This window comes from Poecilia reticulata, linkage group LG1 (assembly GCF_000633615.1).
Source record: "Poecilia reticulata strain Guanapo linkage group LG1, Guppy_female_1.0+MT, whole genome shotgun sequence".
NCBI classification, from domain to species: domain Eukaryota; kingdom Metazoa; phylum Chordata; class Actinopteri; order Cyprinodontiformes; family Poeciliidae; genus Poecilia; species Poecilia reticulata.
The window spans coordinates 2,848,135-2,872,536 of record NC_024331.1 but is presented as its reverse complement, the minus strand read 5'-3'; the positions used below and the strand labels follow the sequence as shown (position 1 = coordinate 2,872,536).

The window sequence follows — 24,402 nt, the reverse complement described above, 5'->3', positions numbered from 1 at the left end:
ACTATCTACTCCACCTTCTTCCTATGATAATACTGCTATATGCAGAAATGATGCACTGCTCAGTCAAAAACAATCAGCAGGAGGACGGTCTAAGTGCTGTCAATCAATCTCGTGTATGTAGTGGAGCTTCATTTTTTTCCACATATTATCCGTCTTATATTGTCACTATTTAATATAAGTATGTAAAAAAAATCCAAATGTATAAGTTACCTACCGCAGCTTTAATTTGTGCTTTGGATACATAAAGTTTATGTATTTAATGTGACAAAATGTGGAAAGTTTTAAGGGGTTTGAAAACAATAGCAAAAATTAACTTGGAAAATTAATATGCATGCTTATTAATGCATGCATAATAAGCATTAATGAGGGTCTTGAAACCCTCATCGGGTTTCAAGACCTTGTTGGTTTAGGCAAAAAAAAAGCTCCTTCCAATGAAGCCCTCAAAATATTCAAAACCAAGAGTTTCACATTGTAGCTCAAACTAAATATTTTAGATGTAAAATGAAAAGGTTACAGGCTGTGATGACATTACAAAAATGAATGAATGTACAGAATGTTCAAAAGAGCTTAGAACATTCAGAAAACTTTGAACAATCTCCAAACATGTTTTGAGCAGTTTATGAACTTAAACAAAATAAAACAACCACAACAGAGCCTGTCAAAGGGGGCAATTCTTAATTTATTAGGGGGGAAGAATTATAAAAATTGTGATTTTATCTACAAATCACTGCATGCAAGCTTTGTACAAGTAGTAAGAGTGTCAACATTTTCTCTAATTTGTGCCTTTAAGACACCAGCTGGTGTCATTCATGTCTTAATTTAGCCACTTAATGCTAGATAGGAGCCAAATTCTATAACAAGCCCAAAGTAAAAACCAGGCCTTGGTAGGTTTTATGAAAGTTCTTGATTTTCTAAATGACATCATGTAATTAGAAATTTGTAATTACAAATTTCTAGTAAAATACTAAAGTTTTAAAACAGGAACAGAGAAGTTAATTCAGCACTGACCTCTGGGATAAAGTTCATGATGTACTATAGTCATTCATGCCAAACACTAGATTTAGTACTGAAGTTTAAGATCTATTTTCTTTAGGCATGACACTTAAACTACCTCAGTTATGTTTACAGATCTTGATTGGCTTTGGGCCTCCAAAGGCATGGTGTGAAATGTGCTTTAGAGGGGCAGTATTGCGTTTTCCAGCTATAGTGTTTTATAGCACAAGTTGCCGTCACCTTCAGTTTTAAAAATGTTCATTTCAAATATGCTTTAAGAAACTTTCCAACACTTCACCTTCAGAAACCCATCTCTCCTAATATTTTTACCAGTGTTTCACCAAGTAGCTGGTATGAGCTCAGCAGATGTGCAGTTTCACCAGGTGTTTGCCAATTGCTGCTGGCTAGTCTGAAGGAGCTGTGTGGGGGAGGGCTGTGCTGAGGCAGAAGTTAGAAAACTGTAGAGCTAAGGAGTATCTTTGTTCTTAAAGGTGGCCCTTTGAGGTCCAAAATACCTGGTAAGAGTGTTTTTGAAGTGCAAATAAATCTTGATGTCAATTTAATGTCACAGCCTTAGATTTAAAAAAAAATAAAGTTTTAGGTTTCTGGTATAGTTTACACCCAACTGTTTTGATGGTTGTCAGAATAAATTGCATCTTAAAACAGGCATGACAAACTCTGGGTATGTTTGAAGTAAAGATCAAAAGCCAATTTCACATACTGTCCCTTTAATTGAAACGTACCCAAATATAGGACAGGCAAGTTAGTCACCATTTGGCAAATCAGGATTTTAGGGCAGCTTTATAATTTAAATAGTTTGAAAATCTGGATTACTCATTAAGGCACAGAGGTGGAGTCACATGCTGCTCGTTATGGGTTTTTAATGAGAAAAAAAAAAATCTGCCATCATTGCAGCCTTTGGACTAGAGTTCAGAGTGATGATACATGCTCTTGACACAGACACATGCAACTTTAAATTTAGTTTTATTAAATAGCCATAGCTGAACAGCAGCAAACCATTTGAAAAGTGCATAAAGGTAAACAATTGAAAAAGTTGAAGCTGTTACCCTAAGATAGCACATCAACCCAGTCTACAAGAGCACTTTAACTAGACAGTCACTTTAATGGGATGTCTGAAAAAATCTGAAATTATCTGATGCTTCTTGTTGATTCTAGAACCATTTCCACAAAGTTCATTCAAAAACATGGGGGGAAAGACTCAGGTTTCCTGAAAATGTGCCCTAAACGACTTAAGTATTACAACATACTGTGAAACTAACAAAGCGGAGTTGTTGATGCCCAGTCCTTGTAAACCATGACAACTAAAGGCATGCAGAACAGGAAGTAGTTTCCAGTTTCAATCTTGTTGGCACCAAAGGTGTTAAAGCAGTTGAAGTTTGACAGATGAACATAGAAAACTTAATGACATGCACAGGTGATGTTTAACAGATCAGTGGCATTTGTGAATCCTTTTCAATAAGCTTGGAACACTGGCAAAATAAAGTTCACGGAGTTTTGTGCTAATGCTGAACACGTTACAGTTGAGGGGATGACATGTATTCTAGTGCATAGTGCCTCCAGATGTAGGAGCACAGACCACTGTGGGTCGTCTCTTAACAGTTTGCAATGCAAATGCTGTAGAACTATGTCGTTTACAATTTGAGTTGGTCACAAGATCATTTAAGACTGACAGAGAGCCACAGCTGAGAAGCGGACTTCGTCTTTCTCTCGTTCCATGAAGCTGCGGCACACTTTGGCTGCATCCTGCAGACAAAAAACTCAAAGTGGATTATTATATTTCAAAGTGCAAAAATGATTCTTACCCAGTTGATACCATTAGGATAAAATGAAAAAAAAAAAAAACTGGGATCTTTTGAATGTTTTTCATATACAACTCATAAGCCAGTTTGCCACCAAATGAGAACAATTTACACAAAAAGTTTTTTTTAGCTTACAGTGACAAAGGTCTCATCTTTGGTTGCTCCATGGTTCACTGGTCCATTCATCTTCCCGTCTTTGATACAGAGATCGCTCCGTTACAAATCAACGTCAAAAACATGATTAGAGTGAACCGTTGACATGCTTACCAAATTCATAGAGTTGTCCATTCACATTCACAAAGGCAATAAAGTGGAAGTTTACTTGTTCACCTTCTGGCTGCATTAGAAAAAAAGAAGTGTGTTGACAGTGGTTCATCTCAGAACTCAATACTTGTAATGTACACAAGGGCAAAAGTTTCTGGTTTAAAGGTACGACTCCTATCAAACTGCTGCCACAGTCTATAGATTCATCTTACCCGACACTGTCCCTCTTTTGCAACCTCATTGTGAACCTCGCAGATTGCCTAGAGGAAGACATTTGACAGGTTGTGTCAATGTTAATTCAGCCTATAGCAACCCCATGTGGCAGAAAAAGAAACTGGCAGCTAATCATGCAAGACTGACAATTTGCTTTGGATAAATTTTGGGTTCATGGAAATAAAAAAAGGTTGTTCCATTTATTGAAAAACCGACTGACATGTTACAAAGCATTTCTCTTTAGCCTGTACATTACCTTGTTTCCCTCCAGATGTTTGGAACGCTCATCTGGAGACATGCCAGCCGTCTCATCGAGAAAGGTCTTCAGGACTGAGCTGTTCTCTAAACACCACATTTATCAAGTCAGCAAAGCGGTCGGTTCAAGCAGTCAGTCGTCACATTTTATTTTATCTGCTCTGAGACGGGTGAATGTCTTTCTCCAATGTGAATATTTAATAAGATTGCAATAGACTAAGCATGGAAGACCCAAAAAGACAAATGAGAAGTTCAACCATGGATGGTTTTGTAGGAATACTTTCGAGCTTAAAATATGATATCAGGGATTCCCCAGGAAACCTAGTAAGTCTGGTGGGAGGGCAGTCCACCATGGTTAAAAAGTTGCGCTACAAAAATTTAGAGGTCCATGATCAAACATTTAGAAATTGTATTGCAAGACCAAAAGGTTGGTGTAGCACAACTGATTCTAAACCCCAAAAACCCACATCAATTTGTCAACTATAAGCTTAGCTTAATTTGACTTTGTCACCGATTTATAAAAACCCTATATAAAAATGTTTAGTCCAGTGGGGTCGCAAGTAAATCCTGATGACCCACCAGGCTTATAATAAACTGGGGAAACGCCAATTAATTGTTTTTGTGAAGTCATTTAAAAAAAAAAAAATTATAAAATCACATTTTGCACAAAATGACATGCATGTACACGTGTTCTAGAGACCACCCAAAAAATGAAATGATTTACTTTAATTATTCTAGTACCGTCAGATCCTGATTGGTCAAGGTTTTTCAAGTTTTGGTTTGCAACCCTGTCAAGGGAAACATTTCCTATTAAGTAGCATTTCAAAATTTAAAAGGGTTCAAGCTTCATGCTTGTGTAAAATCCAGGAGAAAAGTCACATTTGTCTGCTTGAAATGGAGTTGTTGCAATATTACAACTCTGGTCTTACAGGGTTGAAGTATTTTTTACATAAAGACCGGGCCTGGGAAAAAGCAGTTTCTCATGTAAAGTGCCAGCTTCTTCCTACTGTTGATCAAGACTCAACTTGTGGATGCAAAGCACTAAACACCTCAAATTACACCGTTTTCCTTTAGCCTAATCACAAAAAAGATTAACCATTACCACTACAAAATATGAGAAGGTTTTTATTGCTGCACTCACCAAAAGTCATTTTGGCTTTATTGTTGGCGATGGCGTGCACCAGGGCGATTGTGCCACATGAATTGGAAGCGACCTGCTTCAGGAAGTAGACGTCGGAGCCTCCTGTAACCTTGTTCGCCTGCTGGATCCTGAACTCCTCATGCTGCCATGCACAGATGCAGAGTTAGTCTGATTTCATCTGCAGCCAACTCTGCTTCACACACCAGTTGGTAATGATCATTCATAGTTTCACTGAATGAAAACGAGGACATCCGTTCTATATCTGGGAGGCATTTCAAGTGTGTACAACGAAGCAGTTTATCAAGAGAAATCTGAAAGTTTAACCATTTCTGTAGGAAACAAATGACAGGCAAATTTCCACCAATAGTTCATAATACAAGTCCAGGTTACACTGCTTAAAAAAAAAAAAAAAACTAGTCAAAGGCTTAAAAATCATTTTCACAATAGTTACAAAAAGGAACCAGCTCTGACACTACCTGTTGGTTCATGTTTTACGCCCATCTGAAAACAAACCCATGCTTTTAACTCAGGAAAATGTAGCTTCCTTTAAGGGTTTAAACATTTTGTCAACTTTGATACAGGAGTTTTAGAAAGGGTTGCTTACATATCCACATATTCGTTGTGATAAATTGAAAGTGATTTAAACCACTTCTGAAAAATAATCTGAATGATCCAACCTGGGCTTAGCAGGGAAGCAACCAGGGTTCAGTTTTCTAAGGTCTTCAGATGAGAGTCTGACAGATGAGTTTAACACAGAATCCAATCTGCTGGACGTTCAGAGTAAAGCTGAAATTAACCATCATGCCAGCATAATTCAAGCAAAATGAGCAGAAACAATTACTCAGAACACATTCTGTACATGGACTCACTTTTCAAAAAGGAACCAGGAGCTCTGACACTACCTGTTAATGTTTTACACCCATCTGAAAACAAACCCATGCTTGAAGTTGTTTTCATTAACATTTTTTGTACCAAAAATCCTTTATTCTGTAACAAACTTCCAGAAAACTGCAAACACTTGAAATACTGAGTTCCTTTAAATCAAGACTAAAAACCCAAAAGTTGGGTTAGAGAATTTAACATTTGATGTTTGTTGATTTTAACATTTGACACAATGGAATGAATGTCTGATGTGTTGGCTATTATGCATTTGATTTTTTTTTAAAATGTTTTTAAGCATTTTGAACTGCCATGTTGCTGAAATGTACTATGAAAATAAACTGGATAGCTTGACTTTATTGGTGGTTTGCAATGTTTCAACTTTCAGAGAAACTGCATTATCTCTGAAAATGAAGTTTGGGTTTGGCTAATCTCCATGAGCCAAACTCTCAACAGAATCCTTGAAATATATCATTTGTATTGAATTAATGAGTTAAAATTTTATTACTATAATCATCTGATCAGAGATTGGGCTTTAATAGCCTACAGATCAATCTGGACACAAGACGTCTGCTGATTCACTTCCTGACCATCAGTCGACTCCCAGCATGTCAGACCAAGTCTTCAGATTCTTGCCTCTCTCTCTCTCTCTCTCTCCCTGCCTGCCTGCCCAGCCATCCCACCCAAAAAGCCCCCAGCTCGCCATGATTACCTGTTGCGTCAGGGGGAAGAGCAGCATTAGGGCACAGGATGGCTTCGGCACGGCGGTTAGCTGGTCACCCTCCAGACCCAAAATATCCACGAAACGCCAGTGTCCACTCACACCGAGCTTGCTCATAATCTGAAACACGTAAAAGTCGTTCATTAAGAGCGAACAGCTTCACACCTGGAAGTAAATAAGAGTGATATGTCGACAGAGGCGACTGGAAGATGCTAGGTCGGCGTCCAGACCACACCCTGCAGCCCAGACAGGAAGGATGCTGTCGCCCTTTAATATCTCTCTCTCGCACACACACGCTTCTACCGCTCGTTGCTTACAATAATTTATTAAATACGCCACAATAATAAGTCAACTTTATATTCCTCCATCAGAAGCCTGTAGGAACTCTGTTTTCAGTGCAACAGTCCTGACTTAAGAGTTGCTGTGAAACTTACCTGACGGTTGGATTTAACGGTTACCAACTGTCGCCATTATTGATTCTAACGTTTAATACCAACCTTGTTCAGCATCTAAAATAAAATTAAAACAAAATATTAAAATTCACGGTTCTTGTTGCAGAACAGGTAAACTATTAATGGAGTAGCCGTTTTCCCCACCTCGGGGTTGATTTCCATCGCAGTCCACTCCATGTTCAGAAGGTTTGGCAGTGACACAGCAGATAAACCGTTACACTAGAAAACTTCCTCTGATTTCAGACCTGTTAGCCGGAGCGAGTGGCGCACCCGAGTTTTATAGCCCGGATCAAACCATTCACCAGCAGACGTATGGGGGGACTTTCGGAAAGAATAACCGTTGATGTGCGCATTTATAATTAAAATACAGTTAAATGCAAATAGCTAGGTTTGTTTGCCATTCTTTTAAACAAAATAATATCCTAAAAACCAACCTTAACTGTTGTGGAAAATAATTAGATGAAAGCTAGATGCCGCCTCTTTCTCCCCCCGGAACACAGTGGTTGAATCTATTTCTGGAAACAAAGGTGTGACGTATCGATTGCTTCAGGGTTCATGGCAGAGCCGAACTTCTCATCTGCTTACTGAATTCAATTGTTTTCGTTATTCTCTCAACTCGAGTATATTACTGTCCGTGGCTGCATATTGTCGGTCTGTAAATAAAGCTTTTTAAAAAAGTTTCATATCTGTTTCTGATTTAAAAGATACGACGTGGAAGAAGGTGCAAGGAGGGGAATGGCGGTAATTTCAAACAAATTCAGCTGGAATCAATCAATCAGTCTATCAATCTATCTATCTGCTACAATAAATAAAACAGTTGAAATAATACAAATAAGAGATTAAAATACAGATTAAACATTAAAAAGTAAGGCAAAAATAATTTTATCTATAAATGCAAATTTACATGCATTTATAGATAAAATGCATCTATTTATCTATAAATGCATAGATAGATCTATCTATCGATAAATAGATAGATCTATCTATCTATCTATCTATCTATCTATCTATCTATCTATCTATCTATCTATCTATCTATCTATCTATCTATCTATCTATCTATCTATCNATAGATCTATCTATCTATCTATCTATCTATCTATCTATCTATCTATCTATCTATCTATCTATCTATCTATCTATCTATCTATCTATCTATCTATCGACTCATTTTCAGTGCGCTTTATTTATGTATTAATTTACTTATATGCTTACAATGAAAATCACATATAAATCACATATTTCCACTCATTTGTTCTGGCAAAAATGAGACAAATCAAATCTATTATAATTTATTACTGAATTTAGCACATTACATTATTACTTTTAATTTTAATAACTGGTTTCTGATGTGGAAATGATCCAGACACATGCTTTAATATTCGGGCTCAACCCAACACCAACCGCCGACATTCTTGGAAAATTCTCTTAATAAAAGAATGATACCAATCAGACTATTTGAGACATACTTAGAAGAAAACACTTTAGACAAAAAGATTTCAGAAAGTAACAACGCAAGAAATATCTTAACTACATAATTTTTGTTGACTCTTCTTTAAATGAGTCAGCTACTTTTCTCACTTTCGCTGGTTCGCAACTCTGTCCGCTAGATGGCGCTGTAACCAAGAATAAATCAAGTTTGAACAATGCCCTTACCTGAAACAATAGCATTTTTTTCTGTTTGAACTTTTAATTTGTAGTTATTTGTTTATTGCCTAATGGGAACATAGTGCTTACCCAACATGTTCATTATTGTAATTTGTTTGATCCTTACCTGAATTTTCACTATTTTTATCTGACAAAATATTAACATGAATCTAGAGAGAGTGTATGTTTATTTTAACCGTACATATTTCCGCGCCAGATGACAACTGTATTGAGCAGTTTATGGCTCTTCTATCCTCACTTGCATACATGACCAAAAAACAAACAATATACACCCGGAAAAAAAAGACCTCAACTACTCACCAAAAGTTATACACCCTGAAATTAGGGTGAGGTTTCAGGGTATATCTAAAATGCACTATGACCTTTCTAGGTAAACTCAACATGACATGCTCTAAACTTTGAATGCACATGTCCAACTGCTCAGTGTTTTGATTCATTTTGCACAATTCGCTGTTCTCTAACAAGCAGCTTAATGGTAAAATACAGAACAAGTGTTTGAGCAATGAATCAACCAATAAATGTCCAGGTTGTTCACATCATGAGAGCAGCTGCTGCCTGGTGAATCCTCTGTAATTGGTTCACTTCCTGTCTGCTCACAGAAAAACAAAGAAAGACATAAATGGATATTTAAACCTTTGTTTCTCTTCAAATGAAACCCCTCTTTTGTTATATTGTATAATCTGTAACACCTGGGACTTTTTATTGGCTCTTTGTAGTACCTTCTCTGTACTGTGATTATGTGTCAATATTTTAACTGTCATCTTTCTACATATGATCTGCTGTGCCTCGGAAAACTACTGCTTAGATCAAAGTGTGTTCGTGTTTTGTTGTGGCCCAGTCATAACAAAACATATTATCAGTGATTAAAAAAATGGATGTTCACAGACATTTTTCACATTTTTAATTGCAAAAACAAAATGAAAACTATGTTTGCCATCCAATATTCTGAATTGGTCAATCACATTAAATCCATATAAAATATACTGAACAGCAATGAACACACTCTCTTCAGGCACGTGCCTGTCTGGAAGTCTTTTTGTTTATATGGTGATAAATCAGTGGGAGGATTTTCAGCATACCAGTCCACAAGGCTCCACAGTGTTTGCCTTAACAATGCCAATCAGCATAGTTTGTTTCCATGGCGATATTCTTCATTGACAAGAGTCTGGTTTTGTTTCCTTATCACCTAAATACGATTTAGTTTTGAGCTGAATATCTTGCTGAACCTGCGTCTTTATGTGACCTATTTTATAACCTGCAGCGATGCCCTCTAGTGTCTGTATTAATGTGAATGTTTTCTGCCTGTTAGCTTATAATATTTAACACTAATGAATATTTAAAGACTTGCTATCAGGTGTCAGGTATGCTGTATGAATCAATCCTCCTCTTTCACGTCTGGTTTTATCAAAGCACTTCCTGCCATAAGTGGCAACCTATAAAACTCTTTCGGTTTCCTGCTATGCGGAACCACCTCTTAAACTTGAAAAACAATGTACGTAGCCCAGGAGTTACAGAAGACAATCGAATTGTAGGTGAATGTGGATTTTTGAATATTCTTTTTTCTTAGGTGGAGACTTTTGCAGCCTCAGAGTTACACATGAAATAACCTAATAGTTATCAGGTGGTGAGGAGAAACATCTCCACGCTAAATGAATGTCAGTCCTTCCAAACCTAATTAAGTTTTAGGAACAAAATTATGTTTTATTTTTCACCTAATTTTGTTTTCTGACAAAACAGCCTTCACTGCAGCTTTAACAGGAAGAGGTCTTCATGCATTTGGCCCCATATTGAAGGCAGCTCTGGGGATGTCTGTGAAACATGCAAAATAATCAAATGAGTTATTCCTAATTTTTCCCAATTTACTTACATTTTATTATCTCAGACTTCAATCATTAAGACTCTGAAATGACTTCTAATCTCAGGGGATAAACCTATGTGTGTGCATGCAGTACCTCACCCAAATAATCTTGCTACAAATCATTTTGCATTTTCTTTGGATTCTATTTTTAGGTCAGACCAGCACAAAGAAGCGTACAATGGTGAAATGTTTGGGGAAACTATAAATGGTTTGCAAAATGTTGCTCTAGTAATAATCTGAAAAGTTTAGCATTCTTTTGTTCCCTTCACTCAGCTCCCTTTACTCTCAAACTTCCCAGTGCACTCAGTGGTCTGTAAAGAGGTCAACTAATGGTTAAATTCAGCCCAGCTGGGAGCCAATATTCTCAGGATTAATGCGGGGATTCCGTGAAGCTCTCCTGAGGTTTGTTTGAGAACATTGCCAAACAAAATCAACAGAATGCATCATTTTATTTCAACTTCACGATTATACACTTTATGTTGCCTTATTATGTAAAATCACATCAAAAGATTTGGTAACGGGAAAGGATGTGAGAAAGTTCAAAGGAATATGAATACGTTTGTGATGCACTTAACTGGACAGAAGGCACATAAAAAGAAAAGAAAATTTTTTTAAAAGAGCTCCAGAAAACTTTAAACTATGAAACGTTTAAAGGTTCTATGACAACCGCATTTCCCAGAATGCTTTTAGAAGAAGCTGCGTGGCGTCATGGGACGCACCGGGGTGTGGTCCGTGCATTACAGAGTTTATGTTAGTGGGTTTCCTCCTCCCGTCCTTCTCTCCTCTCTGCAGGCTGCGCTCGGAGCTTCTCCTGACGGCTACAGCTCAGCGGTAAGTCCCGCTCAGATCCGGATCAGCTGCGCAACTTTAGGAAAACTTTCTGCGCATCTACAGAGAGACAGGGATAGGAAAAATACCTGTGAGGATTAAGAAGAAGAAGAAAAAAATAGAAAAAACAAACGGACATCTGGTTCTGGCAAGGTTAACAGCTGCCTGACCGCAGAGCAGACAGAGCAGGAAACACGGTTAAAGCTGACCGAACGAATTGGATGTTCAGGTCAAAGTTTTAATTAACGCTCCTGTTTCTCTGCAGATCATCTTGAAAAACCTCCCAAGATCTTCAAAATGGTAAGTTCTTTCATTACAGCTATGACTAACGTCAAAAAGGAGTACGGGGAATATACATAAAATATAAGTAATTAGAGTCTAGAATTAAATCCGTTATTTATGCAGATATGTGACTCTTCAGTTTTTAATCCGTCTGAACTTGTGACCAAGCCCACCAACTCCTCATGATATGATCTTTAGCTTTCATCTCTGTTTGCAGTCAGATGTTTTTTACTAGACTTTGCATAGTAAAACCACTCCCTCAGCTGTCTTAACTTTAGTTATCGTGTTTTAAACTAAATCATGTGGCAGTGATTTCAGTAGGTATTTTATTGGCTTCTTGCAACTGTGTTGAATTTGAATGAATATTTTTTAGCCACATTAATGTTTCAAATCTTTCAAGTTTCATCAGATTCGGTGTGTACTGAAGGGCGTGTTCAGCAGTCATACAGCTTTCGTTTGGGGAAGTTTGGGGTATGACTCACTGTGGGCTCTGTTTCCACTGGGTGGGCCCCTGGATCCCTCTCTGCTCTTTAATGCGCTCATTTCGACCTCCCCTCCTTCTCTTAAAGGCAGATCAGCCGTCTTTCTCCTCACCAGGGTGGAGTTTGTATTAACATTCCAATAAAACAGCCAAATTAAAGCATTCAGATTTAATAATCCGATGGGATGATGTCTATTATGATGCTTCAATCTCTCTGCTGAAACTGAATCCAGATGTTTCACTGGGTTTTCAAAGCTTTCACACTTTGAAATATATATTTTTTTCACATTTCAAGTAACTGCAAAACATCAATTTCACAGTTTCACGTGGAACATTTTAAGACAATGAAAACTTTAATTTAAGTACATTTATTTAGTGGAGGAAAAAATCAAAATAAATGTTTTCAACATCCATTTTGTGTGCTTTAATTTCCACTCCACCTGTTTAAGTTGCTCAGTGTGTCTACGAAACTTTATTTAGCGATACACCACTTCCTGTTTTCTCTGGGTGTAAATAGGACATAGTAGAGAATTTAAAAGGATGAAAACAAATCATGTAATTTAAGCAAGGCAGATGTACACAGAAATTCAAAAGCCAGGAAATGACAAAAAGAAAACAGTAACTGTATAAAAATAGTTTTATACACACAGCCAGATATAAATAGAACTTAAAAGAGTTTTGCTTGTTGTTGGAGGACTACAGCAAAGAGGGGCATCTTGTCGGGTCACCATAGAAACCTTCAGGAGTGATTTCTATGGTGACCGGTTGTTTGGAAGGGATGCAGGAAAGAATTGCTGTCCTTCCACCACAAACTCATAAATGTGGAGTTTGTGAATACCAGCTGGACTTTTAGATACTTCAGATTCTGTAAAATGAGACTAAAGCTGAACCTTTTAAATGCTTTTAGCAAACAAACACTGCATGCAGGTGAAGAAAGGGAGTATATAATTATGATATATTTAAATAAAAGATATGTTTGTCATTATTTAAATTGTTTCCCTTTCAAGTTTAATTTTTCTGCCAAACAGACAGGCTTACTTTCAATATTTAAACAGCTGACTAAACACAGTCAGCTCATATGAACCAGCTTTCTAAAAAAACATCCTGTGGTAATTTAATACTTTAAAGCTGCTCTCTGTATGTAACTTTTATTAAAAAAAACTTTTTTTTCTGCGTATTTGCTGAAACTGTCTTGTCTCTATGACGTGACCATACAGGAGACAGATAATCTGTGAATAAATTGAGCTCCTCTGCCTTCACTCAGCGCTATCTAGAAACGACTAGTCAGAGCAAGGAGGCGGGTCTTAGCGCTGTCAATCAAGCCCATGTGCGAGAATGCTAAGACTAGTTAGCATAGCCATCAAAACGGGTTTCCTGTGGTAATGTGAGTTATTTCTCACCATTACCACATGTGGCAGCGAGTACATGAGGGTGATTGACAGCGATAAGACCCTCCTCCTGGCTCTGATTGGTTGCTTCTGACTGGGAGCGGTGCATTTCTTCAGATGGCCACCACAGCACAGGGAGGAGGTGGAGGAGCTTGATCTTTTCACAGATTTTTTTTGTCTCATATTATACATGTGTCATGACACGGTTATAACAAATATGTAAAAAACATTTTAAAAAAGTTTGAAGTGCAAAAACATCCCAATAATTTTGCATTTTCTTGTCAGAACTTCATATGGTTTCCAGGGTGTATATATTTAAAACGTATTTTATGACATAATGAGGGTCTCCCTGTCATATTGGCATGCATAAATGGAGAGGAGAGATGCCGCCTATGATTTAGTGGCTTGTGTTCACGTAATGAGGCTCAAACTTCCTCCATGTCTGAACTCGCTCAGTAGGTAAATCCAACACATTCCGGAGGAAAAGTTCAATCACCTTCCCAATCAGCTGTTTGTCCTAGCAGGCAGCTGAGCTACCAGACTTGATTAGCTGATGGAAAGGGAGATTCCTGTTGGCATTCCTGCCTGCTGAAACCGACACAGTTCTCCCTGTTAGCTCCAGCAGTAATTCCCCCCGCCCACCTTCCATGTCTTCAGGATCAGAATTCCAGAAGCATTCCAGTGGTTTTCCTCTCCAAACATCTCTCTCTTCTCCTAGAAAAAACAAAACAAAAAACACTTCACTGATGCAATGCACATATGCTACAGTTTGATCTGATGCGGGAACAACATTGTTACAATGTTTAACTGTAAATTGATTATAAGGTTGACTTTTATTACATTATTGTTTTCAGTTCTCGTTAGTCTACTACTTTCAAAATATCTGCTATATCCAGGTCAATTTACTAATAATCAAACTGAATTGCAGTTATTTATTTTTTTTAGCTTCATGCTTCTGTGCTTTGATTTATCTTTAAACTGAATTCAAAAAGCAGCTTGCACTAAATGTATGAAGTTACATAAACAACTAGTAGATGCCTGGTTTTACATGCACGATGTAAAGGACAGTGATGGGTCATGAGCAAAAGCATCAACTATAAGAGCAGATGGTTTGTAGTGAATCAGAAGAGCCGGCTCCCACTTTTTTTTCCTTATGCTGCTCAGCTCTCACACTCAGCGGCTCCGCCCTCCTCACAGCAGAACTTTGTTTTGATTGGCTTGTCTAATACTGACCGTCTTCTTGAAAACAGAGCAAATATTAGCTAAGAGGACGAACCGCATCAACCCATCCGGCCTGAGGTGTTAGATTGTTTTGAATACCAACCTTCAGAGCAGACATGGTTAGATTGCTGAGTTTAGTTCTATTTGAGAGATTTGTTAATGTTTCGGAACTTCGGAATGGGTAGTTCAGAACTTCCCCATGTTGATATCAATCCAATACAGAAAACGGCGCTGAATTGACTTAAAACATGTCTTTATTTACACACAGACATAAATGTACTGAATTACAAGCAGATGAAAAGTAGCCTTTTCAATATATCTTTAGCAATGCTGTACATGTACAAAGTCACTGTAACATAAGCCTATTATATTCCATTGTTTAATGGTAAACAATATGTGATTCTCTTTTCTGATCAAGTTAAATTAAAGGTGTAAGTTGACCTAATGGAAATCTGCTGAATGAATTAAGATATGCAGTATATATAATTTTTTCATAATTTCCTTATTTCAGGCCAGCAGAGGAACTGTTAAAGCCAGCGCTAACTTCAACGCCAGCGCAGATGCTGAGGTTCTGCAAAAAGCCATGAAAGGATTGGGTAAGATCCTCATCCTGTAGTCAAATCTACAGCAGACCAGTGAATGTTTTAGGGAAGGCCCTCCTCCACCGGCCCCGGGATAGTAAGCAGTGGTCTCCACCCACTCAGCCAGCAGTGAGTCATGAACACGTGAGCAGTTGAGGGTAACATGAAACTCCTCTGTGGGAGCAAACAGACCTGCTGACTGTGATGCTGAGCCGTGTTTGTGTGGGTTAAGCTGATCCAACCAAGAATCCTCCTGAATGGATTGGGGTTGTTATTGTGGCTACATAACATGGGTGTCATGTGAGAGTCGCTATCACGGCTCGCCTGAGTAACCATGGTGTTTGTTGCCGTAGGGACCGACGAGGATGCCATCCTGCAGCTGCTGACTGCTCGCAGCAACGCCCAACGGCAGGAGATCAAGGCTGCCTACAAGACTCTGTTTGGAAAGGTCAGGACGTATGTTCAACAGCGGCCGCTTCCTGTAGAGCTCGACCTTTAACCTTTGATGAAGAGTGAACCTGACATCACTCTGACCCTAGACACTTCTGTGTGGTGTCCTGAATTTAAGTTATTAAATCACCTTCCAGTTTATGTTAGCTGAATTCACTGTTGACTGAAGTTTACTTTTAAATGTATGTAACTTTTAAGAAAAACATTTTTTCACAAATTTGTTGAAACTGTTACTACAAGGTGACGGTATGGTATGAGACGGATAATCTGTGAAAAAATCTAACTTTGCTTTCTCTTGGTGCCAACTAGAAACAATTGGACAGAGTCATGAGAAGGGTGTTAGGGCTGTCAATCACCCTCTGTGTGACGCTGCTTATCCATCATTTGCTCTCTCCTACGCTGCAGCTAGCAGAGCCAGTTGTGAATGCTGAGGCTAGTTAGTGTGGCCACCAAAAACGGCATTTAAACTGTTTTTCTGTAATAGTGAGTTGTTTCTCCACCATTAGCAATTGTGCTAATGGTGGAGCAGTGAGCACACAAGGTTGCTAAGGCACTTCTTTTGACTCAGATGGTTTTTGATTGGGAGTGGTGCATTTCTTCAGATGGCAACAGTAGCTCAGGTAGAAGGTGGAGGAGATGATTCTTTTTCATGGGATTGCTTGAGATTTTTATCTGCAGGACAGGTGAAGTTGTCTAGCATAAAAGGTTGTGTACGCTACATTATCTAATATATTTATTTAAAAAAATATTTTAACTCCTGAGATTTTATCTCAGCCTGTTGTTCCACATAATGTTTTTCATTAAACACATTGCTACCACATTTAAAGGTGTCAAATGTTTAGAAATGCATACAGTCAATCTGTACTTGTAAGAGCAGTTAGCATAGCAGCTGACCGTGGCGTTGGCCAACCCCAATGTTTTTCGAACAGCTGGTTAAACTGGGTCTGACTTCAGAAGTGAATGGAACCAGAATTGTTTCACTCTCCTTCTATAACACCATTAGTCTATAAAAACCTTAAGTTATTATAAATGATGCTACAGATGGAGTGTGAAACTAAAGATGACTAGAAAGGAAAGTCACTAGCTAGCTTAGGTATTTAGAGCCAAAAACATGACTTTAAGGTTAATTTATTTTTCTAAATTGCCTTTAGCTATGAGTGTGTCTGTATGTGTGTTTGTGTGCGTGTCTGTCTGTGATGAACTGGTGATCTGTCCAGAGTGTATCCTTCCTCTCACCCAGTAAACTCTTTAGATGGGCACCAGCCCCCATGTTGACCCTGCAGGGATGAGACTCAGTCACATCTGACACATTTTTGAGATGCATTGTGATGCGATAACTTTAATGTATTCTTCATGACGTTAGGATCTGGTGGATGACCTGAAGGGAGAGCTGGGCGGTAAATTCGAGACGCTGATTGTGGCTCTTATGACTCCGCCTCTCACCTATGACGTGACATGCCTTCGGAATGCCATCAAGGTATCAGACATGAGGCTGATTTATAGTTTTCAGTGGCTCTCAATTGAATGTTGTTGTTTTTTTTTTGACATTTTCCTCTTTTGACCTGTAGGGGGCAGGAACAGATGAGAAGGTTCTGGTGGAGATACTTTCCTCTAGATCAGCTCAGCAGGTGAAGGACATAGTCGCTGCTTACAGACAAGGTGAGGCTTCCACAGATGCTCTGTTGATCCCCTGACACAGAGCTCTTTGAAATCACCACACTATAATTTGGATGAGAAACTGTTCAACATAAACAGCTATTAGATTTTTTTCCCACCAAATCACTTCCAGTACTAGATTGAGCATGTGGCTCCAGTCTTGTTAGGAACTGGTTTGGTGTTTCAGTTCCAGAGAGCAGAGTCAGTGAAGCTTCATTACATGACTAGGAATCTGTTGTAATAAATGCTGGATTATTTTGGAGTTTTTGAGTATTTTTTTTGGACTATGGCCTCCTTATGTGGGTCGAGTACTTTACCCATGCACCACCGCTGTGCCCATATTTTGAGTTTTTCTATGGGCTCACTATGGATAGAAATGGTTGATTCATTCAAATCAAATCAGACGGAGGGTGGATCTCATGCACCATAAGCATCATAATAGCACTTGATTTGGGGTCAGGTCGTTGTTCAACATTAGATGGCAGGTGATGCGTTTACATTCCAAATGTGCTCAAGACTTTACAATCACTGTTTCCTATACAAAACATAGTTAAAATCGCATATAAGTAAATTTGCTCATGCAATAAGTTATTAAAAAACATGCCGTGCCAACTACTTCCTGTCTTCTTTGTTATTTGTGCCAGTGGCAACATCCAGGTGTTGACCATGTGACTTGTGTGATGCCAAAAAAGTGTTTCCATTGCAGTTTCGCGAGCTAAAATTTTTTTTATACTGCCAGAAAAACCACCTCACCTAGCACTAAAGTTTTTTTGGTAACACTTTATCTGAAGGGGTGTGTAGAAGACGGACATGACACTGTCATAAACATGACATAACATCTGTTATGAACATGAAGGAGTCTTCTTGAATGCCTATGACTTTTAATATACGTTTAATGTGTGACAGTGCTACCATTTTTAAAATCAAAAAACGAAAAGTTTAACGAAAGTTTTTTTTTTTTAATTGTCATGTTTCTGTTAAGCAAATGTATTTTTGCAGCTTGTGACATTTGTACAACACATTTCCTCTCTTGATGATATTAAGAGAGTGATTGGTCATGATGTTACGACTGGTTAACAAGATTCAGCTTCACACATGCTTGACTGTTTTTGGTCAAGAAAACTGATTGTCCAAGCTGTTATAACGGTCATCTATAAAAAAAGAAAAGATCCTCTAAAATGTTCTTCTTTTAGACCAGTCTCACTCCTCAATACTGACTATAAATTAGTTACAAAAATGATAGCAAAATGATTGGAAAGGTATCTACCCTTACTGATCAACCCTGATCAAACAGGGTTTATTCTAAATAGATTTTCCACTGATAATTTGAGACGATTGCTTAACATAATATATATTGCTAACAAAAAAAGATACCAAGTGTAGCCGTATCACTTGATGCCAAAAAGGCTTTTGATAGGGTTGAGAGGCAACCGGCAGGGAGATCCAGTTAGTCCCGCCCTCTTTGTGCTTGCCATCGAGCCATTGGCTGAGGCCATTAGAAAAAATTCTAATATTAGTGGTTTTGAGATTGGTACTGACATACATAAAATTTTGCTTTTTGCGGACGACATCATTTTATTTTTAACAAATCCAGAACACTCTCTTTGTCACCTTCAGGACTTACTGGGTAAATACAGCTCATTTTCTGGATACAAAATTAATTTGGAAAAGAGTGCGGTTTTACCGATCTCCATATCTGACCACAGTAAAGTAAAAAACATGTCTAATTTCAAATGGTCTCCTCAGGGTTTCAAATATTTAGGGGTATTTGTGGATGGTGACTTCAAAAACCTCTTTAAACTAAACTTAGCTTCCCTACTTCAGAAGGTGAGCGAGGATTTAGGAAAATGGATGGATTTACCTCTCACATTTGGTAGAATAAATGTCATAAAGATGAATATCCTCCCTAGGTTTCTGTGCATGTTTCAGTCACTTCCAATTCACATCCCAAATGCATTCTTTATCTCTCTTAAAAAATAAATTAGAAAATGTATTTGGCATGGTAAGCCACCAAGACTTAGCATGGATAAATTGTCGCTGCAGTATGAGGATGGAGGTTTGAAGCTCTCTAATTTTCAACTCTACTATTATGTGGCTCAGTTTAGGTTCTTGGCACAGATGTTTGATTTGCAGACTCCTCCTTCATGGCTCAAAATTGAGACAGAAGAGATGCCAATATAAGTGGGATAATAAAACTATCAAAAATGAAACTGACAACCCTTTAATAATTCAGACAATCCAAATTTGGTATAAAATTCGCGAAATGTTTAGGCTAGAAGGCTTGCTTTCTCTTAAAACCCCGTTATGGGGAAATAGACTGCTACCAAAGATTTTTCAGTCTGGTAACTTTAGATCCTGGCAGGAGAAGGGAATTTGCCAATTGGAGCACTGCTACGAAAAGAAAGTATTTATGTCACTACAGCAGTTAAAAGAAAAGTTTGAACTGACAAAGATTTCCTTGGCTATCTCCAACTTTGCAACTTCATAAGAGCTAATCAGAAAGGAAGTTGGAAGCTACCATCCATGAGGAAGTGTCATACCAGTCGGCCGTTATGTAAAATCATTTCAAGGGTGTATACAGCATTCATGTCAACTTTAGCTTTAACTGGTATGGAGAGTTCCAGAGTCAAATGGAAAAAGGATTTGGGAATATCTATTGAGTTTTATTTCATCCCTATAGATTACCCACCCCCGTCCAGTCCTTTTTGTTATTTGGTTGTTGTTATATTGTAAATGTATTTTACTTTCAATATGTCTCATTGTTTGAATTGTGCGTCATTGTGTACCAGTTTTGTCCTGTCAGTTAATGCATGTGATGTTACTACTAAAAATCCAAAATAAAATATTCAAAAAAAAAAAAAAAGAAAACAGTCACATTTAAGCCCAACATGTTCATTCTGCTTACGTTCTGGACAGGAGACGTTCTTTAGTCTCTGGTGAACAGAAGAAGCTCCTGGGTTGGAAACAAATCAAAGTGTTTGACACACAGTGGTTGTGTTTGTGTTTCCCTCAGAGTATGACGACGACTTAGAGGAGGATGTATGTGGGGACACATCAGGTCACTTCAAGAGACTCCTGGTGATTCTGCTTCAGGTCAGTCTGAGCAGTTCCTCTTCTCTGGTTTTTCTCTTCTCTTCTGTTTTTACAGTATTGTTTTTTAAATCTCCTTCCAGGCAAACAGGCAGACGGGAATCCAGGAGGGCAACATCGAGACTGATGCTCAGGTGAGTCTGTATTTTGTTTTCTCTGTGATGATGGTGCAGCATCATGCAGGATCTTCTGATCAGCTCTCCTGAATGAATGTAGTTAAGAGCCATTTTGTGTTGTTGTGTTTATTTGCGATTCAGAGACAGTTTAATCTGTTAATCTCACTCTCTCTAGTTTTGTTTTCTTTATTGTAACATAAATGCAATCCAGAAATGTAAGTCAGTGCCTCTAAATGAATTTAAAGATATTTTATCAGGGAAACAAAACAAATCCTGACTTTGAAAGACAGGAAAACATCTTATTAAAATCCGTGCTGCAATTTTATAAGAGAAATTTTTAACATGATCACTCATGCCAACTCCCCCCCCCCCAAAACATATAGGCTAAAAAATCTGCTACTGTCTTTTTGTGTGATAAAATAATTACAATAAAACCAAACCAACAGGTTGCATCATATCACACACGGTATCTGAATATTGATTCAGAGCTGTAGGACAGCAATTTTCTATCTACTGTACATTTAAAAATAAACGGGCGGGGAAAAAAACGCATTAACACAAACCAGTTAATGTAAATGCAGCTTAGATGATTAAAAAACTTCCTGAATGGAAACAAAGGGGAACCACCAACAGGAGATAGTTGTTTCGCCACTTTACCATGTCATACCCGACCAGTTCTGCTTGGTTTTTAACCGACAAAATCTACCAACCATCCATCAGCAAAACAACAATTTAAAATACTATTTATATATACAGTAATTCATCTATAAACTTCCTTTGACTGATTTGCCCAAGGCCACATCAACATCTGGAAATGAAACCACAAACATTCAGATAGACAACTGTGCCATGGTTGTAATTTAAAGTAACTGTACTTCATTCATCATATGCTAAATAAACAAATAAGTGTTTATATGATGCCAATACATAATATCTTTCAGTAGGAGGTCACATACAGCCATTTAGGGTCAGACGTCATATTCTAAGGGTGGTGAATGGATTGAATTTATGTAGTGCTTTTATATTCATGCTGCCCACTCAAAGCTTTTACTCTACAGTCACACACACACACACACACACACACACACACACACATATCACCACACTAATACACAGATTAGTAGACAGTTTGGGATTAAAGTTACAGTATGTAACTTTTATTAAAAAAATATATATATTGTTAAAATTATCATGTTGTCATGACAGTTTAATAAAAGCCAGATAATCAAGAAATCAAGCTCCTCTGCCATCTCCCAGTTCTCCCAGTAACTGCAGAAACAACCAATCAGAGCCAGGAGGAGGGTCTTAGCGCTGTCAATCAAGCTTGTGCTCACTTCCTCCCGCCTGCTCTTGGTTATGCTACAGCTGATTCACCATAGCATAGTCTGCCGCTAATGCTAAAGCTAGTTAGCACAACCACTGATGATGGCAGAAAAAACATATTTTTAAAAAAGGTTTATGGGGTTAAAAGAGGACATTTGGATGTCATCAGCATAGTAATGAAAGGAAATGTACTTCCTGTAATGTAAATAGAGCAGGAACTGAACCTGATCCTTGAGGTAATGATGTACATTACCTGCTGACTGTAACAGAGGATTAGATTATGCAAATTAGCTCATGCTTTGCATTACTTATTGATACAGCAATCTTCAAGGCTTCATTAAAGGCTGCTGAACTGTTTGATACATTTCAGGACATTCATTTCAAAATGTTCTACCTCCTAAATGAAAGTTTTAAATGAAATGACAGAGTCTGTCTGTAACGACGTGACTGTGGAAGGTGTTTTTGTTGCTGCTTGCAGGCTCTGTTTAAAGCAGGAGAGGAGAAGTATGGGACCGATGAACAGTCGTTCGTTACCATCCTGGGAAACCGGAGCGCCCAACACCTGAGGAAAGGTTTGTTTTCTCATGACGGCTGACTCTGAACATGACATAGAGTTGATGGCAGCTTGGATCAAGTGCTTTTCTGTCCTCTGAGACAAACACAGGCAAAATAAACACATTAAAAGTAGCTTTAAAACCAGCGGATCAGACATCTTTAAGGTTGACCTCTGACCTTCTTCAGTCGAGCTGAAATCTGGAGCTGTGTTTCAGTGTTCGATGCCTACATGAAGATGTCTGGATATGAGATGGAGGAGAGTATTCAGAGGGAAACATCTGGAGGCCTGAAGGACCTGCTCCTGGCAGTGGGTAAGAAAACTAACCCAACCTCCATGTAGGCACCTTCTGTTAGCGTTTTAGCTTAATTCTCTGTCTCTTCTTCTAAATGACTGCGTTTGTTTTTTTGTTTTTAAGTGAAGTGTGCCAGGAGCGTTCCAGCCTATTTTGCGGAGACTCTTTACTACGCCATGAAAGTAAGACACTGTTTTTACTATCCATTTTTTGTAATTAAATTTATACAAAGTTCCTGTAAGACCAGGCCGGATATTCGTTACTGCAGAAATGCGCCATCTTAGTAGGCAACCGGTGAACAGCGTTGCATAGGAGCATCATTACTGAGGGTTAAATTAGTTTTTTAAGGCTTTTTCTGCTCTTTGACAGAACCAGTTCAGTAACTAGCAACAGTCAACAAGTCATTTGTGTTTGCTGAGAGCCGTATAATGAGGAGGATGACAATATGATTGGCTGTGACAACGAGAATTGACCGCATGTGTGGTTGCATTGAATGTGCATATAGTTCATCAAAATAATATTTTTCTACTCTACACATTGTAAATGTGAGCACCAGAAAAGGCAAAAGATGCATTAATAATCAGATTATTAACAACAATGTGCCTCCTTCTCTGCTACCTGCTAAGTTTGACGCATAAAAAACAATAGGAGTGTTAATATGAGCAGGTGCTGTCTATAAAAATGTGATTATAAATATGGTCACATAAATGGATATCGCATCTGCTGAAGTTCAGCAGCGTCTCTGAATGCAACTTTTTTTTTGATCAAGTGAAGCTGTTGCAAGAAGAAAAAAATGTATATTTGCACATCTACATTTTATATTTGCATTTTATACCTTGTGAAACGTAACAGTTTTGGTTACGTTTAGAAACATTTGAAAACATCCTTACTGCTAATGGAGTGATCAGAGTGAGTCTGTGCTGTATTAGATGATCTGTGTTTGTTTCCTCTGGATATTAGCCAGCCACTCGTCGACTCCCAATTTATAAGTTTGATCAGCTTCACTGGATGTGATGAAAACGTCTCTTTACACACATTTGTCTTTACATCCCTGAATCCAACAACATCCAACCAACACTGTTCTTGAAGTGTGAAGATGCTTCTGCCTTTCAAAATGGCGGCGGGAAACCCAGATGCAGGAAATGTGGTGTCATGTCGGAAATATGTATATTTGGTTTGTAATTGTCTGTCAACAGATGGATGAGTTGAAGGTTCATGGATGCTGCAGGGAGTCAGATGAAGCTCCAGCAGCATGATGTGTGTGTGTGTGTGTGTTTCAGGGAGCAGGGACAGATGACAACACCCTCATTAGAGTGATGGTGAGCCGCAGTGAAGTCGACTTGCTAGACATCCGAGTTGAGTTCAGGAAGATGTTTGCTTGCTCTCTGCATTCAATGATCAAGGTACGTAGACGTAACAAATAACTCTACGCCCCACAAAAACATGTTGGAAATCCCAAAAGGCTTCATAATTCTTCCTGTTGATGGCAGGGAGACACTGGCGGTGACTACAGGAAGGCTCTGCTGTTGCTCTGCGGCGGAGACGATGCGTAACTCCACCAGCAGGAACCTGGAGTGCCTCCTCATATAAACTTATCCTGTTTTGAGTGAGAGAGCATATCCATCAGGTCTTATGAAACCAACTATAGTCTTTGGAAGGTAGCTAACATTTTGTCTACAGTAATGCAGCCTTTTCTACTAATATTATTCATTTACAAAACCGAAGGACCAGATTGGTTGTTTTTCTTTGCACTTTGTATGTCGGAACCAACGTATGCAACTTTAAATGTTCCACTGAATAAAGATCAACTGAGTTGACTGATTCTGTTTTTGTTTGTTTTTTTGAGTCGTACTGGTTTCTATTACACATGTAGT

The 24,402-nt window shown here is 38.3% G+C and overlaps 2 protein-coding genes across 3 annotated transcripts; one reads left to right on the top strand and one right to left on the bottom strand.

Annotated features, from left to right (window-relative positions):
- Positions 1-1,958: 1,958 nt before the first annotated feature.
- On the bottom strand, positions 1,959-6,991 carry uchl1 (ubiquitin carboxyl-terminal esterase L1 (ubiquitin thiolesterase)). Of its 2 annotated transcripts, XM_008401041.1 has the most exons (9): positions 6,883-6,991; positions 6,784-6,795; positions 6,278-6,406; positions 4,687-4,828; positions 3,547-3,632; positions 3,290-3,337; positions 3,081-3,150; positions 2,949-3,007; positions 1,959-2,757 (listed from the first exon to the last, which is right to left on the bottom strand). In XM_008401041.1, exons 1-9 carry the CDS (start codon positions 6,913-6,915, stop codon positions 2,674-2,676), a joined length of 663 nt encoding a protein of 220 aa, XP_008399263.1. In that variant the 5' UTR covers positions 6,916-6,991; the 3' UTR covers positions 1,959-2,673. The 2 variants fall into 2 exon arrangements, with proteins under 2 accessions (XP_008399263.1, XP_008399351.1); XM_008401129.2 differs by lacking the exons at positions 6,784-6,795; positions 6,883-6,991 and adding an exon at positions 6,721-6,781.
- A 4,032-nt stretch (positions 6,992-11,023) lies between these two features.
- Positions 11,024-24,350, top strand: anxa5b (annexin A5b). Its single transcript, XM_008401245.2, has 13 exons — positions 11,024-11,095; positions 11,358-11,392; positions 14,976-15,060; positions 15,399-15,493; positions 16,859-16,972; positions 17,064-17,154; positions 20,165-20,244; positions 20,325-20,375; positions 22,159-22,252; positions 22,451-22,546; positions 22,652-22,710; positions 23,809-23,931; positions 24,019-24,350. The coding sequence occupies exons 2-13, from the start codon at positions 11,390-11,392 to the stop codon at positions 24,079-24,081; spliced, it is 954 nt and encodes a 317-aa protein (XP_008399467.1). The 5' UTR covers positions 11,024-11,095; positions 11,358-11,389; the 3' UTR covers positions 24,082-24,350.
- Positions 24,351-24,402: the final 52 nt, after the last annotated feature.

Excerpts from the sequence above, each read along its gene's own strand:
- uchl1 (XM_008401041.1), bottom strand. The coding sequence starts at position 6,915 with ATGGAGTGGACTGCGATGGAAATCAACCCCGAG. Across the intron at positions 3,151-3,289 it reads CAAAAGAGGGACAGTGTCGG|CCAGAAGGTGAACAAGTAAA; the intron begins GTAAGATGAATC and ends TTTCTAATGCAG. Across the intron at positions 2,758-2,948 it reads AAGATGAGACCTTTGTCACT|GATGCAGCCAAAGTGTGCCG; the intron begins GTAAGCTAAAAA and ends TTTTGTCTGCAG.
- anxa5b (XM_008401245.2), top strand. Across the intron at positions 22,547-22,651 it reads GGACCTGCTCCTGGCAGTGG|TGAAGTGTGCCAGGAGCGTT; the intron begins GTAAGAAAACTA and ends TTTGTTTTTAAG. Across the intron at positions 22,711-23,808 it reads CTCTTTACTACGCCATGAAA|GGAGCAGGGACAGATGACAA; the intron begins GTAAGACACTGT and ends TGTGTGTTTCAG.